The sequence below is a fragment of the Gossypium raimondii genome, chromosome 3 (assembly GCF_025698545.1).
Source record: "Gossypium raimondii isolate GPD5lz chromosome 3, ASM2569854v1, whole genome shotgun sequence".
In the NCBI taxonomy this organism is placed as follows: domain Eukaryota; kingdom Viridiplantae; phylum Streptophyta; class Magnoliopsida; order Malvales; family Malvaceae; genus Gossypium; species Gossypium raimondii.
In genome coordinates, this window is record NC_068567.1 from 35049996 (window position 1) to 35067298 (window position 17303).

At 33.6% G+C, this 17303-nt stretch overlaps 1 protein-coding gene across 19 annotated transcripts; it reads left to right on the forward strand.

Moving 5' to 3' along the window:
• The first annotated feature begins 1103 nt into the window (after positions 1 to 1103).
• Positions 1104 to 4514, forward strand: LOC105794146 (calcineurin B-like protein 6). 19 transcript variants are annotated; one of them, XM_052628300.1, is made up of 6 exons: positions 1104 to 1513; positions 2553 to 2615; positions 3009 to 3114; positions 3873 to 3955; positions 4104 to 4163; positions 4309 to 4514. In XM_052628300.1, the coding sequence occupies exons 3-6, from the start codon at positions 3087 to 3089 to the stop codon at positions 4474 to 4476; spliced, it is 339 nt and encodes a 112-aa protein (XP_052484260.1). In that variant the 5' UTR covers positions 1104 to 1513; positions 2553 to 2615; positions 3009 to 3086; the 3' UTR covers positions 4477 to 4514. The 19 variants fall into 19 exon arrangements, 6 of the variants coding, with proteins under 6 accessions (XP_052484260.1, XP_052484258.1, XP_052484259.1 ...); XM_012623161.2 differs by having other exon boundaries at positions 1106 to 2086; XM_052628298.1 differs by having other exon boundaries at positions 1105 to 1513; positions 1946 to 3114.
• The last annotated feature ends 12789 nt before the right edge of the window (positions 4515 to 17303 follow it).

Below are 17303 nucleotides of genomic sequence, written 5' to 3' on the forward strand. Positions count from 1 at the left end.
TGAAATAAACCTGCTGGTGATTATTAATAAAAAAATAACGGTGCCATAATGGTTGTTCTGGGAAGAAGAAAAAAAACAACAAAAAACCAAAACTAGACAAATTGAAAACAAACAAAACCACAGCCTAAAACTTTGAAAGATGAAACTTCCTTTCACGAAATCTACATTCAAACACCACAGTTCATACTAGTAGCTCGGTCCAATTCAAAGGCCATAATAGAGATGGACTTAGTTTCCTCAAGGCTCAATCACGAGATCTAAATCTAAGCAATTAAAGTTAAACCTCAACTTATTCATTCAAGACTTTATCACAAAAAAAAATCGAGAAGAAGAGTTGAAGCTTCAAGACGATAGATTTTGGAGCAGTGATGAATTAGAAGGGATTAATTTTATTCATAAGTCTAAATTCTCAATCTATGATGATAAACCCACGTGGAAAATGTTAACAAGTTTAGACATTTCACTTTAAGGACCCTAATCAATCCTACAAGCTTAGGTGTTTCATATTGGGTTCGAGTTCTAGGCTTGATTTTATGATACACGAGCCCAATATTGTATTTATTATCTCTTATTATTTTATTATTATTATTATTATTTTGAATATTTTATAATTATTAAGTATTTAAAATTATTTAGGAGTTTTATGTTAACAAGAAAATTTTGTTTAAAACTACTCCTTGTTTAGATTAATTAAAGTTTTATTTGGATATACTTAGCTAGCCTATATAAACGCTTCTTCATTGTTCATTAAAGACACAATTGTGTTCATAAATAAAGTTTTCAACTCTGAGAATTTGTTTCTTTGAGCAAAATTTCTTTCTTGTGATTTTTAGAAATAGTTTTTTTCTCGATTTTCTTCAAAGAGTCATGAGAATTCATTCTTCACCCTTAAATTTGCTAAGAATTATTTATTAAAGGGTTGATTAGAGCCACTAATTAAATTTGTTGAGATTTATATCTCAAAAGATTTAATTAGATATTTATCCTTCTATCCATCATGGCTATCAGTTTATCCATCATTTATCGTTTCATCTTTCACTTTTAAATTTCGTCTATTTATTTTTTATTTATATATTATTATTTGTTCCTCGTTCTCAAATTTCATTTTTACTGTTTTTGACTTCTTTTTTACTAAATTTATTTATTTCTTCTTTTCTGATCAATTCAAATCTTTCCTTATTGAGTCAAACAACTTGAATTCAATCCTCTTCCACCTTCACTCCGTATCAGCCAGCTTGAATAATCGAGCATCTGGTCTCTCCATTCCCACTGACGATGGCATCTTGACGATTTCTCCCATCTCGCTCCTTCAAATTTGACCACCTCAGAGTCCCAAAGATAATCATTCCTCCGACGTAAAAAAACCTAATTCAAACCCTACCTTGCATGACCCTTCGATCCTTTTCTACCTCTACTTCCACCGTTCTTGGAGCTTCCTCTATCCAAAACCGAAGATCCCCGTATCTCCTTCCCTTCTCTGCTAGTGAGTGCGCTTCACGATTCCGTTGACAAGGTACGAATCTAAACTCCATTGACTCAAATTTGTCAAGCCTAAATTTAATCTCCTTCACCAGAATACTAATGGTCGATTTGTCTTCCTCAAGAGCCCTTAGTTTCTCTATAACAACCAAGGCATCCCCCTTGACCACTACCTCTTGAAACCCTAACTCCTCCATAAAAATTACAGCTCTAAGACACGCCCTTGCCTTTACTCTTGTTAAAATTGTGGTAATACAGATTCCAAACTCTTCAACTCGTGGATGTATGTCTTTACAAACACTACTATCCCTTTCACAATTCGGTTAACTCCTTCATGGTAGATACTGTTTCGATTATGGCAAACCATAGTGCCCAAAAAGTGACCACCCAAACTATGCATGTCTCCAACATACTGTTTGTGAATTCTTTAGCTAACCAATGTTTCCAATTGTTTTCATTGTTGGAGGAAAATGGCACCTTCAATTCTTGCAGAACTTGGATTGTGACTGGACACTCTCGAAACAAATGCTCAACTGAATCCTTAGCTCCACGAAAAACAGGGCAGCAACTCACCACTGCCACTCTCCAAATCACAAGATTACTTAGAGTAGGCAAAAAATTATTAGCAATTTTCCAGCATGTAATATTAATTTTACTAGCAACATTAAGGCTCCGTTTGTTTACCTGTAAAAACTTTTTCGTAAAAGCTTTTCAGCCTTTTCCTATGTTTGTTTGGTTGAAAATGATTTTCCTCTGTAAAACATTTTACAAAACACGAGAAAATGAGGTCTTTTTGGGGAAAATGTCTTCCCCTTTTTATTTCGGTAAGACATTTTCCGAAGTTTTTCCTCTTCATATCCCAGCATCAGAACTTTCTAAACGCTCTCTCATTCTCCTTCCCCTTCCCTTCATTGCGTCCCCGACCCAAGATTCATCTCTATATCAAAAACAACCAATAGTAGTTTCGTTGACAAAAAGAAAAAAGCCCTAGCCATTTTTAGTCTTTTCAGAAATGAAACTCTCAATAAATTGGTGATTTTTTCTCTTCAATTTTTTCATCTATTTCCCTTCAGCAATTTTCCACTTCAAGCGAAATCAGTCTATTCAAGTTCGAAACTCAATTGTCAAAATAGACGGTGAGACAATTAACTATGGGAAATAATGAGAAATTGATAACCGTTTTGGAATTATATGATTTGTTTGCTTGCTTCTTAGTAAAATGTAATAACATTTTTGTTTTCATATTTTCGTTTTTCCCTCTGGTTGTTCCCCAATAATAATTGAAAAGAAACCTTTTTGAATTGATATAAGATTAAAGTAGGTAGTTTTAATTAATTCCTGCACTTCAATAGATCTATTAAGTTGGCAATTTGGTTTGTTTGTATATTTTTTAAATGAATTTTATTTTTTGTGATGGGATCTTGATCAGGTTCAATTTGTGATGGAGTTAATGATTTTGTGTTTGAATTGGGCCTTTTAATGTGTTTGATTTTATGGGCATTTGATTTTGAACCACTTCTCTTTACTAGATTGTCTGTTTTATACTACAATGCTGGAATGGATGTTAGCAAAGATGGATGATTTGTGGCCACCCTTAATTTTTTAAAATGGATGAAATGGCTAATTCTTTGTTTGGTAAGATTACTTATTTTTATCCTCTCCTTTGCGTTTCTTGATTCATGATGAATAGTGTTGTATGCGTTGCCTGATTGTATTTTGTTGATCTCCCATGTATGAGAAATAGACATGGAGGAGTTAATTCTTTATGTGCTCCTCCATGCACAAAAAATAAGGAAGGGGAAACACTTATGGAATGCTTTTAAATCTGTTAGGACAAAAGAAAATTCAAATAGGTTAAAAGGTTAAGATCATGGTTTGATTTTATAAGACAGATACTGATTTCACTTTGAGTTTGAGGTCTTCGGCTTTATCAGATTCCAACTCTAATATTTGGTCTTCAGTCAACAGAATCAAGAAATGGTTAAAAGGTTAATCCTATTGTTTGCTTTTAGAATGATCGAGTGTATGGAAAGAATGACATGAATGGGATTTTTGGTCTCTTTTGGTGTTGCCTAGGTATGGAGTGTATTGATGTGAAGAGAATATCATGTTGCAGTGCATAGAAGGATTGAAGTATTTATTTACTTCAGTGCTGTAATGATGTGATAATGATTTGTACAAGCAATCAAGAGGTCTTGTCGATCCTGAACTTCTTGCAAGATAGACCGTTCGTATGTTATCATATTTTCTTTTCTTTTTAAATAATATCCTATATTGCTTATTTGATAAATTCAATGCTTTTGCTTGATTTAACTTTTGTTCAGTATTTGCCTGTGTTATTTTAGTTCTTGAGTCATTCTACTGAAATTTGTTTTTTGCTCATCTTCATGCAGTTAGTGTAAGTGAAATAGAAGCACTTTATGAGCTTTTCAAGAAGATAAGCAATGATGTTATAGATGATGGGCTGATCAACAAGGTCTTTGTTTTTTCATAGTTCCCATTTTGTTATATAATTGATATCTTTAGTTATGTTTGTCAAGTTTTTTGGCTTGATGATCACTCCTCATCTTGAGTTGGTTCTTTCCCTCTCATCTTTGTAGAATTTTTATATTACTATTTGACAGGAGGAGTTCCAATTGGCGTCATTCAAAACAAACAAAAATGAGAGTTTATTTGCTGATCGGGTATTTTTATCTAATATTAATTAATAATGTCTCTATCCTTGAAAGAATAATTCTTGTTAGCATAATATTGCTTGAGTTGTCAATATATTTTTGATTTCACTACAAATATTTGACTTGTTTGATACAAAGCATAATGGAATTCTAGGTTTCGAAGAGTTTGCTCGTGCTCTCTCTGTCTTCCATCCAAATGCGCCCACTGACGATAAGAATGATTGTATGTGTTAAATATTTTAGTTATTTGTATACTGTCTCTCTGGTTACGTCTCTTGTTGTAAGCCATAATCATGTTAACATAGTAGCTGGATGTAAATGACTGGTATGGAAATGGAATTATGGACTTTTGTGCATAAACGATCTGTCTAAACTATGTATTCTTGTGTATACATATTCTTGTGTAATCTATTTTCTTAGACTAGGAATTCTTTTGTAATTGATTTTTTCTCTTTGAATCCTTTTCTTTGGCACTAGTTCTAAATGTTTAATTTGATGTATTTATTTATAAATAAATCATTATGTAAAATATAAATTTAATAGATATAAAATAAATTCAATTAAACAATGAGAAGACAAATTCTTAAATGTATGTTTGTTCCATTTAAAATAATTTTTATAAAATATTTTCAGAAAATCTACCAAACAACAGAAAATATTTTACACAGATTCATCTAAATACAAGAAAATGTTAGCTTTTTCAAAAAAGTAGGCCATTTTCAGGAAATCATTTTTCGGAAACCATTTTCAGTCAAACAAACGGACCCTAAGATTCTATAGTTTCATGTAGAAAGCTTTCAAACTTGTATTCTGTGATAGCTTGAAATAGGGCTTAATCGGAACAGTGGTTTCGTAACCACAAATCCGAAGTGAAATAGTTTAATTTTATAAATTTTTATTAATTACCGATTGATTGAAATATTGTGTGAAAATATGGATAGGAAATTTTAATGATTTAGTGCCTAATTGAATTTTTAGGACTAAATTAAGAAAAATGCAAAGTGTGTCTAATTAGTGATTCAAGGACTTAATTGAATTATTGCATGAAATTGGAAGTGTTTATGTGGCAAGTAGACCATAAATTAATGTTATGGACACATAAGGGTAATTCTAGAAAAATATCTAAGTAAGTGGGTCAAGGGCATTTTAGTCAAAATTGAATAAAAGACAAAATAAGATGAAAACAAGTGTTCATCTTCTTCAAATTAGACCATTGCTGCCAAAATTTCATGTCACCATAGCTAGGGTTCTTGATTTTTCTAAGCTCTATTGTAAGTGATTTCCTGCCCTGTTTTTAATTATTTTCGTATTTTTATGCTTATTGAAGCTTGAATTTCATGTTCCTACCATTTATTTTAAATGAAATTAAAGTTTAAAAAATTTACCCATTCATGATATAGTTGTAATTTGATGAGTGATGGTAGATAATGAATGATTGAGGTGCTAATTACGAGTTTTACTAGATGAATTTCGATAAAAATGTTGAAAAAAGACTAAATTGTGAAAGATAGTAAAGTGTGCATAAAGTTGTGATTATGTGAAATTGAGGGCTGTTATGAGCATGAAATATGATTTAATGAGGTTTAAAATTTAAGAAATAAAGTGAATTTTATTTTTACGAGCTTTGGGGCAAAAGTGTAATTTTTGAAAAGTTATGAGAAAAAAATGTAAGTTTTCAAAAATATTGTGTATGAATTGTATCTGAATGGAATGTTGATAAAATATGTTAAATTGTGTTAATAAAGATCAAGAAAGAAGGAATAGTGAAAGTGATCGAAGAGAAGAGAAGGTTATCGACTAATTTACGAAAATAGTCGTTTTGCACCCGAGGTAAGTTACGTGTAAATAATAGCAATATATTTTTATAAATTGTGAATTATATTTGATATGTGAATTAATATTGAATGTGGAAAGAAAATTGTTCATGAATTATTCAAGTGATAAAGTGTTTAGTGTAAATTCCCGGTTGACCTTAGGAGTAGAAGTGGATACAAGTGACATGTCACTAGAGACCAGTGTTACAGTGTTACAGTGAGTCCCGGGTGCTGGGAGATCTACCATGTGTTGCAGATACTTGACAGCTTGTATGAGCAGACCCGTGGACATTTCCAGTGTTATTGATCAGTGGTAGCTTCGGCTACATTTCAGTGGTAGCTACAGCTACATATCAATGGTAGCTTCAGCTACATATCAATGGTAGCTTCGGCTACATATCAATGGTAGCTTCGGCTACATACCAATGTGGCACTTATGTGCTAATTCTCTACGTATTCGTGTATATTCTGAGTGTTCAACGGGATTAATAATGAGTTAAAGTGAATATGAAATGAGGTGTGTATGCACGTACATTTGAAAGAATAAGCATATGTGATAAAGGTTAAGTGTGTAAATGTATATGCAAGTGAATTTGGTAAGATTGTGCATATATAAGTGATTAAAATTCCTAAGAAATGTATTGATTAGTTATATGTTAAAAAATGTTAATTACTAAATGAGTGCTTATTGTTTACATGTAACTTACTAAGTTATTAGTAGCTTACTCCTTTATTCCTTTCCTTTGTTTTATAGTGTTTTGAGCTTACTCGAATTGGGGATCATCGGAGCTTCGTATCACACTATCAACAGACATCTCGGTATTATGTGATTTCAAAACGTTTAAAGCTATGGCATGTATAGAGACTTATTCATTTTGAGTATGTTCATCTGATATGGCTAAAGATTAGGTATTGAAATGGTTAGTAAAGAACACGTTTTGGTGTTATATATGTTTAAATGGTAGCTAATACAAAGAAGCAGTTTTTGGACAATAGCAGTGATGTGATTTTAAAAATAACAAAAATAGTAGAAATGGAATTAGAGAGTGAATAATATATAGAATTAAATCTTATCAATTTTATTTTGACATGAAAGAAACGGTGTAGGTAAAGGAATTTTATATTTTGAGATATTTGAATTTTAATGAGACAGGGTCAGAATAGTTTTTGAATTCCTCTCTTCTGACTTTAGAAATTCATTAAAAATTGTACAGAAATAATTATGGGTCATAATTTATATTTCTAGATTCCTTAGTGAGTCTATTTCAAAAGAATCAAACGATAACCTTATATGAATTCTTTACGATGAGATAATTGATTTTTAGTGACAAGAGGTCAGAACTATCGAGTAGTGAAAAAGGGGAGAATTTAATGAATAAACTATACTAATTGGCTAAGCCAAAAATTCTGGAAATTTTATTGTAGGAAGGTATATGAGTGTAGTTTCAAATAAAATTTACAAATCTCAATTTTGGGTTTCGTAACTCGAGTTATAATTAAATTAGTGACAGTCGCGCAGGTGGACAATTTTGTTGGGAATAGTTAAATTAATTTTAAATGTAAATTTTTGTGTTCCGAAATAGTAAGTTAAGTCAGATAAAGCCTCATGCTCGACTCTAAAAACGGTCTCGGGTTAGGCGGTGTTACATTTAGTGGTATCAGAGCTACGGTTTAGTCGATTCTTGGGCTAACGTAGCGAGTGTAATAGACTATCTATACATGCCATAATGGAATAATGATAGTGTGACGACTCCTGACATCTTAAAATGTTTTCTTTTATATAGTAATGGATCCTAATAGAGCTGCAGCTGATGATGCTCAAAGTAATGCGCCTGCTTTTGCGCAAGGGACGGGGCTAGTTGAAAGTCGACCCGAGACTCAGGGTCAAAGAGATGAGGCTTGGGAAGTCTTTCTCCATATGATGAGCAATTGGTATACTGAGTTTGTTAGAACTAATCCTAATGCTCAACCTCCTCCGCCCCCTCCTATTCCTCACGTTGTTTCCATAACTCCTTAACAAACTGAAGTGTTAAGATTGTCAAAGCCTCCAGTGGACAAAATTCGATAGTATAGAGCCGAAGAGTTCTGAGCTAATGTAAATGATGATCCTGAGATAGCAGAGTTCTGGCTTGAAAATACCATCAGAGTGTTGGATGAATTATCTTGTACTCCAGAAGAAATTCTCAAATGTGTTATCTCATTGTTGAGGGATTCGACTTATAATTGGTGGAAAACTTTAGTGTCAGTGGTGCCTAAAGAGAAAATTACATAGGATTTCTTTCAAGAGGAATTCCAGAAGAAGTACATAAGTCAACGTTTCATTTATCAAAAGAGAACAGAGTTTCTTGAATTGAAACAAGGGCGCATGACGGTAGCCGAATATGAACGAGAATTTGTCAAATTAAGCAAGTATGCCCAAGAGTGTGTATCTAACAAAGCTACATTGTGCAAGAGGTTTGAAGATGGATTGAATGAGGATATTCGATTGTTAGTGGTAATCCTTGAAATTAAAGAGTTAGTGGTACTAGTTGAAAGAGCTATCAAGGCTGAAGAATTGAGCAAAGAGAAAAGAAAGGTGGAAAGTGAAGTAAGAGATGCAAGAAAAAGATCAATGGGCTAGTCATTTCAATCTCAAGAAAAGAAGTCTAGAGAAATGAATACTCAATCGAATGTTTCTAGTGTGAATTTTCAAAGAGATCGAGGAATACAATATTCAAGTTCTAAAGCTCAAGCGACCTCTATGGCAAGTGTAGGTAGTGTTAAACCTACTAGTCCGGAATGTCAACATTGTGGAAAATGACATTTGGGAGAATATTTTTTAATCAGCCGAGCATGTTTTAAGTGTAGATCTCAAGATCATTTTGTGAAAGATTGTCTAGAAAGAAAAGAGATAGAAAAGTTTCAGAATGTGAAATCGAGCACTGTGACTACTAGAGGAAGACCACCGAGAAATGTGGGGACTGGAACTAGTGGTAAAGGTGTAACAAAAGACACCACCGTAAGATCCAAAGCGAGAGCTCCAGCGAGAGCTTATGCCATCCGAACTAGAGAGGAAGCATCTTCCCCTGATGTGATCACTGGTATATTTTCTCTTTACGACACTAATGTTCTTGCATTGATTGATCCTGGTTCTACTCACTCGTATGTATGCATGAATTTAGTGTCTGATAAGAATTTGTTTGTTGAATTGACTGAGTATGTGGTAAAGTGTCGAATCCTTTAGGCAAACATGTGATAGTTGATAAAATATGTAAAACTTGTCCTTTGATGATACAAGGTCATTGTTTCCTTGCCAACTTGATGTTGTTGTCATTTGATTAATTTGACGTTATTTTGGGAATGAATTGGTTGACATTACATAAGGCCAAGATAGATTGTAGAGAAAATTCTTGAGTTGAAGTGTAGTAGCGGTGAAGTTCTTCGGGTTCAAATAGATAAGTCAAATGTGATGCCAATTGTGATTTCTACCATGTCTGCTCAGAAATGTTTAAAAAATGGTTGTAAAGCATATCTTGCTTATGTGTTGAATACAAAAGTGTCTGAAATGAAGATGGAATCAATGTCGGTGGCATGTGAATATTTAGATGTGTTTCCGGAAGAGTTGCCAGGTTTGCCTCCGGTTAGAGAAGTGGAATTCGGTATTGAAGTAATGCCCGGTACTGCTCCAATATCGATTGCTCCCTACAGGATGACACCAACTGAACTGAAAGAGTTAAAAGTGCAATTACAAGAGTTGACTGATAAAGGATTTGTGAGACCAAGTTACTCCCCATGGGGTGCTCCCGTGCTATTTGTGAAGAAAAAAGATGGGACATTGAGATTATGTATTGATTATCGTCAACTTAACAAAGTGACAGTGAAGAATAAGTATCTATTGCCCCGAATAGATGACTTGTTTGATCAATTAAAGGATGCCACAGTGTTTTCCAAAATTGATTTGAGATTCGGATATCACCAATTGAGGGTTAAAGAGTCAGATGTGTCAAAGACTGCTTTCAGAACCCGGTATGGCCACTATGAGTTTCTTGTAATGTCTTTCGGTCTGACTAATGCTTCAACTATTTTTATGGATTTGATGAATCGGATTTTCCGGCCCTATTTAGATAAATTTGTTGTGGTGTTTATAAATGATATACTTATTTATTCCTGAAATGAAGCTGAGCATGCCGAACATTTAAGAATTGTGCTACAGACTCTGCGAGAAAAGAAATTGTTTGCTAAATTTAGCAAGAGTGAACTTTGGCTCAGTGAAGTTAGATTTTTGAGACATATTGTCTCGGGAGATGGTATCCGAGTGGATCTGAATAAAATATCGGCAATAGTTGAATGAAAGCTTCCAAGAAATGTATCTGAAGTTAGGAATTTTCTGGGCTTAGCCGGATACTATCGTCTATTCGTAGAAGGTTTTTCGATGATAGCTTCACCGATGACAAAATTGTTGCAAAAAGATGTTAAATTCAAATGGATCGAGGAGTGTCAACAAAGTTTTGAGAAATTAAAGAAGTGTTTAACTGAGGCACCAGTGTTAGTGCAACCCGAGTCAGGAAAAGAATTTGTTGTTTATAGTGAAGCGTCGTTGAATGGGCTCGGATATGTACTGATGCAAGAAGGAAAAGTGGTAGCGTATGCTTCTTGACAACTGAACCCACATGAACGAAATTATCCTACTCATGATTTAGAGTTGGCTGCTATTGTCTTTGTTTTGAAGATTTGGCGCCATTATTTATATGGTGAGAAATTTCGTGTTTATACGGATCATAAAAGTTTGAAATATGTTATGACACAAAAATATCTGAATTTACGACAACGAAGATGGTTGGAATTGTTGAAAGATTATGAACTTGTGATAGATTATAATCTGGGAAAAGTCAATATAGTTGCTTATGCTTTGAGCAGAAAGTCTCTCTTTGCTTTAAGGGCTTTGAATACAAGATTAACATTGTCTGAGGATGGATCATTGTTTGCAGAGTTAAAACCTAGATCATTATTTCTTCAAGAAATTTGTGAGGCTCAAAAAGTGGATAATGAGTTGCAAAGAAAAAAGACTCAGTGTACAGTGGATGATAATTCTGATTTTCAGATTGATTCAGATGGATGTTTAATGTTTCGTGACAGAATATGTGTGCCGAAAAATGTTGATTTCATTCAAAAATTTTTGCAAGAAGCGCATGATAGTCGTTTAGCAGTTCACCCCGATAGTGTAAAAACGTACAATGATTTGAAGAAATTATATTGGTGGCCGGATATGAAGCGGGATATCTCCGAGTATGTGACAAAGTGTTTAGTGTGCCAACGAGTAAAAGCTGAACATCAAGTACCTTCAGGGTTGCTTCAATCTATTATGGTGCCCGAGTGGAAGTGGGATAGAATTATTATGGATTTTGTTTTCGGATTGCCAATGTCATCGAAAAAGAAAGACTCAATTTGGATGATAGTTGATCGATTGACTAAGTCAGCTCATTTCATTCCCGTGTGAATGAATTTTTCACTTGACAAGTTAGCCGAATTGTATATTGATGAGATAGTCCGATTACATGGTGTGCCTATGTCTATTATATCTAATCAAGATCCACGGTTTACTTCAAGGTTTTGAAAGAAGTTACAAGAGGCATTGGGTACTAAATTGAATTTTCGTACAACATTCCATCCCCAAACCGATGGACAGTCTGAAAGAGTAATTCAAGTACTCGAAGACATGTTGAGATGTTGTGTATTTGAATTTGAAGGTAATTGGGAAAGATATCTACCTTTGCTGGAATTTGCATATAATAATAGTTATCAATTGAGCATAAAAATGGCACCTTATGAAGCGTTGTATGGACGAAAGTGTCGGACTCCATTATATTGGACTGAACTTAATGAAAATCGGTTGCATGGAGTCGATTTGGTAAAAGAAACCGAAAAAAAAGTGAAGATAATCCGTGATTGTTTGAAAGCTGCATCGGATCTACAGAAGTCGTATGCGGACATGAAAAGAAAAGAGATTGAATTTCAAGTTGGTGATAAAGCATTTTTGACAGTGCCTCCATGGAAGAAAATTTTGAGATTTGGCCGTAAAGGTAAATTAAGTCCAAGATTTATTGTTTTGTATGAAGTGATAGAAAGAATTGGTCCAGTGGCTTATTGATTGTCTTTACCACTGGAATTAGAAAGAATTCATAATGTGTTTCATGTTTTTATGTTGAGGTGATATCGATCGGACTCATCGTATGTGATTTCACCGACTGAAGTGGAAATTCGATTGGATATGACATACGAAGAAGAGCCGATTTGAATCTTAGCACGAGAAGTGAAACAGTTGAAAAACAAAAAAATTGCTTTAGTGAAAGTGCTATGGCAACGACATGGAGTGGAAGAGGCAACATGGGAAACCGAGGAGGCTATGAGGAAACAGTATCCGAATTTATTCACTGGTAAGATTTTCAGGGACGAAAATCCCTAATGAGGGAAAATTGTGATAGCCCGAAATAGGGCCTAATCGGAACAGTGGTTTTGTAACCACAAATCCGAAGTGAAATAGTTTAATTTTATAAATTTTTATTAATTACCGATTGATTGAAATATTGTGTGAAAATATGGATAGGAAATTTTAATGATTTAGTGCCTAATTGAATTTTTAAGACTAAATTGAGAAAAATACAAAGTGTGTCTAATTAGTGATTCAAGGACTTAATTGAATTATTGCATGAAATTGGAAGTGTTTATGTGGCAAGTAGACCATAAATTAATGTTATGGACACATAAGGGTAATTCTAGAAAATATCTAAGTAAGTGGGTCAAGGGCATTTTAGTCAAAATTGAATAAAAGACAAAATAAGATGAAAACAAGTGTTCATCTTCTTCAAATTAGACCCTTGCTGCCAAAATTTCATGTCACCATAGCTAGAGTTCCCGATTTTGCTAAGCTCAATTGTAAGTGATTTCCTACCCTGTTTTTAATTATTTTCGTATTTTTATGCTTATTGAAGCTTGAATTTCATGTTTCTACCATTTATTTTAAATGAAATTAAAGTTTAAAAATTTACCCATTCATGATATAGTTGTAATTTGATGAGGGATGATAGATAATGAATGATTGAGTACTAATTACTAGTTTTACTAGATGAATTTCGATAAAAAATGTTGAAAAGGACTAAATCGTGAAAGATAGTAAAGTGTGCATAAAGTTGTGATTTTGTGAAATTGAGGGATGTTATGAGCATGAAATATGACTTAGTGAGGTTTAAAATTTAAGAAATTTAGTGAATTTTATTTTTACGAGCTTTGGGGCAAAAGTGTAATTTTTGAAAAGTTATGGGAAAAAATGTAAGTTTTCAAAAATATTGTGTATGAATTGTATTTGAATGGAATGTTGATAAAATATATTAAATTGTGTTAATATAGATCAAGAAAGAAGGAATAGTGAAAGTGATCGGGGAAAAGAGAAGGTTATCGACTAATTTACGAAAATAGTCATTTTGCATCCGAGGTAAGTTACGTGTAAATACTAGCAATATATTTTTATAAATTGTGAATTATATTTGATATGTGAATTAATATTGAATGTGGAAGGAAAATTGGTCATTAATTATTCAAGTGATAAAGTGTTTAAAATAAAGTGTTACGTGTAAATTCCCGGTTGACCTTAGGAATAAAAGTGGATACAAGTGACATGTCGCTAGAGACTAGTGTTACAGTGAGTCCCAGGTTTGGGTGATCTAGCATGTGTTGTAGATACCTGACAGCTTGTATGAGCAGACCTATGGACATTTCCAGTGTTATTGATCAGTGGTAGCTACGGCTACATACCAATGGTAGCTTCAGCTACATATCATTGTGGCACTTATGTGCTAATTCTCTACGTATCCGTGTATATTCCGAGTGTTCAACGGGATTAGTAATGAGTTAAAATGAATATGAAATGAGGTGTGTATGCACGTACATTTGAAAGAATGAGTATATGTGATAAAGGTTAAGTGTGTAAATGTATATGCAAGTGAATTTGGTAAGATTGTGCATATATAAGTGATTGAAATTCCTAAGAAATGTATTGATTAGTTATATGTTAAAAAATGTTAATTACTAAATGAGTGCTTATTGTTTACATGTAACTTACTAAGCTATTAGTAGCTTACTCCTTTCTTCCTTTCCTTTGTTTTATAGTGTTTTGAGCTTACTCGAATTGGGAATCGTCAGAGCTTCGTATCACACTATCAACAGGCATCTCGGTATTATGTAATTTCAAAAATTTTAAAGTTATGGCATTTATAGAGACTTATTCATTTTTAGTATGTTCATATGATATGGCTAAAGATTAGGTATTGAAATCGTTAGTAAAAAACACGTTTTGGTGTTATATATGTTTAAATGGTAGCTAATACAAAGAATCAGTTTTTGGACAAGAGCAGTAATGTGATTTTAAAAATAACCAAAAATAGTAGAAATGGAATTAGAGAGTGAATAATATATATAATTAAATCTTATCAAGTCTATTTTTACATGAAAGAAACGGTGTAGGAAAAGAAATTTTATATTTTGAGATATTTAAATTTTAGTGAGACAAAGCAGAATGGTTTTGAAGTCCTCGAGTTCGATATTATAAATTCATTAAAATTTTACAGAAATAATTATGGGTCATAATTTATATGTATAGATTCATTAGTGAGTCTATTTTCAAAATAATCAAACTATAACATTATATGAATTTTTTACAATGATATAATTGATTTTTAGTGATAAGAGGTCAGAACTGTCGAGCAGTGAAATAGGGGAGAATTTAACAAATAAATTTTATTAACTGGCTAAGCCAAAAATTCTGGAAATTTTATTGTAGGAAGGTATATGAGTGTAGTTTCAAATAAAATTTACAAATCTCAATTTTGGGTTTCGTAACTCGAGTTATAATTAAATTAGTGACAGTCGCGCAGGTAGACAGATTTGTTGGGAATAGTGAAATTAATTTTAAAAGCAAATTTTTGTGTTCCAAACTAGAAAGTTAAGTCAGATAATGCCTCGTGCTCGACTCCGGAAACGGTCTCGGGTAATGGGTGTTACATTTTCTTATTTGTAACATCAATTTCTATTTCACCCTCATCTTTTTCCATGAGCCACTTGTATCCACTCTTAACTGAGTAGATCCCTTTGCTTTTCCCCCGCCACACAAATTTGTCAATTTGGGCTAACATCGATAGTGGAATTGAAAGAAAACTTAGAAAGTAGCCTACTTGAAACAAAAAAAATGTAGAAATTGAGTTATGCGTTAAAAGATCCAAGCTCCCATATTAGCCTACTTGAAACAAAAAACTTAGAAATTATGGTCAAGTTGTGACGATATTCAATGTTTTAAACCCCAAAATCTTAAGATTTTGGTAACTATTAGGCTAAGTTTAATGTTTACCTGGTCACTGCCAAATAGTCTGCCCAACACTTTGGACTTCAAAGTATTAGAATTTGCATCTATCAAGTCTGCCACATAAGAATAGTTAATATTGATGCACTGACCAGTCACTCTTCCTTGTCCAGGCCCCGACAACTAATTATCCTTCCAAATATTAATTGTCGTTCCATTACCCATCTTCCACCCGCCACCCTCCTCTAACATCCTTTGAGCAGACCAGATGCTCCGCCAAGTATACGGAGGGTAAGACCCTAGCCTTGAAATCATAAAGTCGCTTCCTTGATAATACATAGCTTTCATTACACATGCTAACAAACAATCTGGCTTCATCATCAATCTCCAAGCTTGTTTCGCTAGTAATGCCAAGTTAAAAGTGCCTAAATCTCGCAAGCCTAATCCACCCTCAACTTTCAGCCTACACAATAATTCCCACTGACGCTAATGTGTCCCTTTATTCATTTTACTATTACTACACCAAAACTTACTAATGATACTTTCTAGCTCATGACATAGCGTAATCAATAATAAAAAAACTTTGCATGGTATAAATTGGGATTGCTTGTAAAATAAATTTAACAAATACCTCTTTACCCCCTGATGAAAGATACCCATACTCCAACTTTTAATGTGTTTTACGAACCTTTCCTTAAACCCCATGAACACTTCCTTCTTCCTCCTACTGATAATTGATGGCAGCCTTAGATATTTTTTCAGGTTACTCGAGATTTGAACCCCAAAATATTCCCAATTCGATCATTCATCCTATTGTCAACATTTATACTGAAGTAAACCAATGATTTGTCAAAGTTGATCACTTGGCCAGAAATACCTTCATATTCTAATAAAATTTCTTTCATTGCAATCGCACCCTCCTCCCCTGCCTCACCAAATAGAATACTATCGTCTGTAAAGAATAAATGTGTCACCGCCAAACTCCACCTTCCACTCTTTCTCCTCTGATTGTGCATTCCTGTTTTGCCAAATAAAGAAAACTTGAAAGCCCCTCTTCACATATTAAAAATAAATATGAGCTTAAAGGATCCTTCTGTCTTAGACCCCTAGAAGGACAAAGCTATTCTCCCCGCCTATCATTCAAAATAATCAAGTAAGAGACTATTGTCATACACTTCATTATCAAATCAATCCAACCCGTACTAAAACCCATGCACTCCATCACCTTTGCATGTCTACACTATTATCATTATTTATCCCATATTATAATAATCTAATAATGAATCATACCGTATAATGCTAAACTTGGTCTTCCACTGTCTACACTCTTATCACTATTTATCCCCTCTTGAAAGCTAGAAGTTGGATACATAACAAGACTATTCCAATTATTAGCATCAGAGTATTGGTCCATACTTCGACTATTACTACCTTCGATCATATTATTTGAATGACCTACTTCACCTAATTCAGGATTGCTAATTCATTCCAATTCAAAGTAAAAGTTACTCTTACAGCCCCTATCACGAGTCTACGAGACCTTAAAAATAGTTTAAAAAAAGACAATGACTAATTTGAAATAATTCTAGAAGTTTAGGGTGAAATTTTAAAATGCCTAGAAACAAAGGACACACAACTATGTCCCAGCCTGTGTCTTAGCCAGTGTAATTCACTGACTTGGGTCACACGACCATGTCGCAGGCCGTGTGTCAGCCCGTGTGGAAACTACATCTATACTATTATTCCACACGTTCAAGGTATACGCTCGTGTATGTTGCCCGTGTGTGACACACGGCCATGTAACAGATTGTGTCTTAGGCTGTATACACCTAAATGTACCTTAAAACTCAACTTTACGATTTATTACTTACTTGGGCACTAAGCAACTCAATTACCAGCCATTTAACCTATTCAAAACACGACTAAACCTGCTCAAAATATACCAAAACCATCATTTATTATGCCTAACCAATATACTCACATTGGTACCACATTTTATATGTTCAA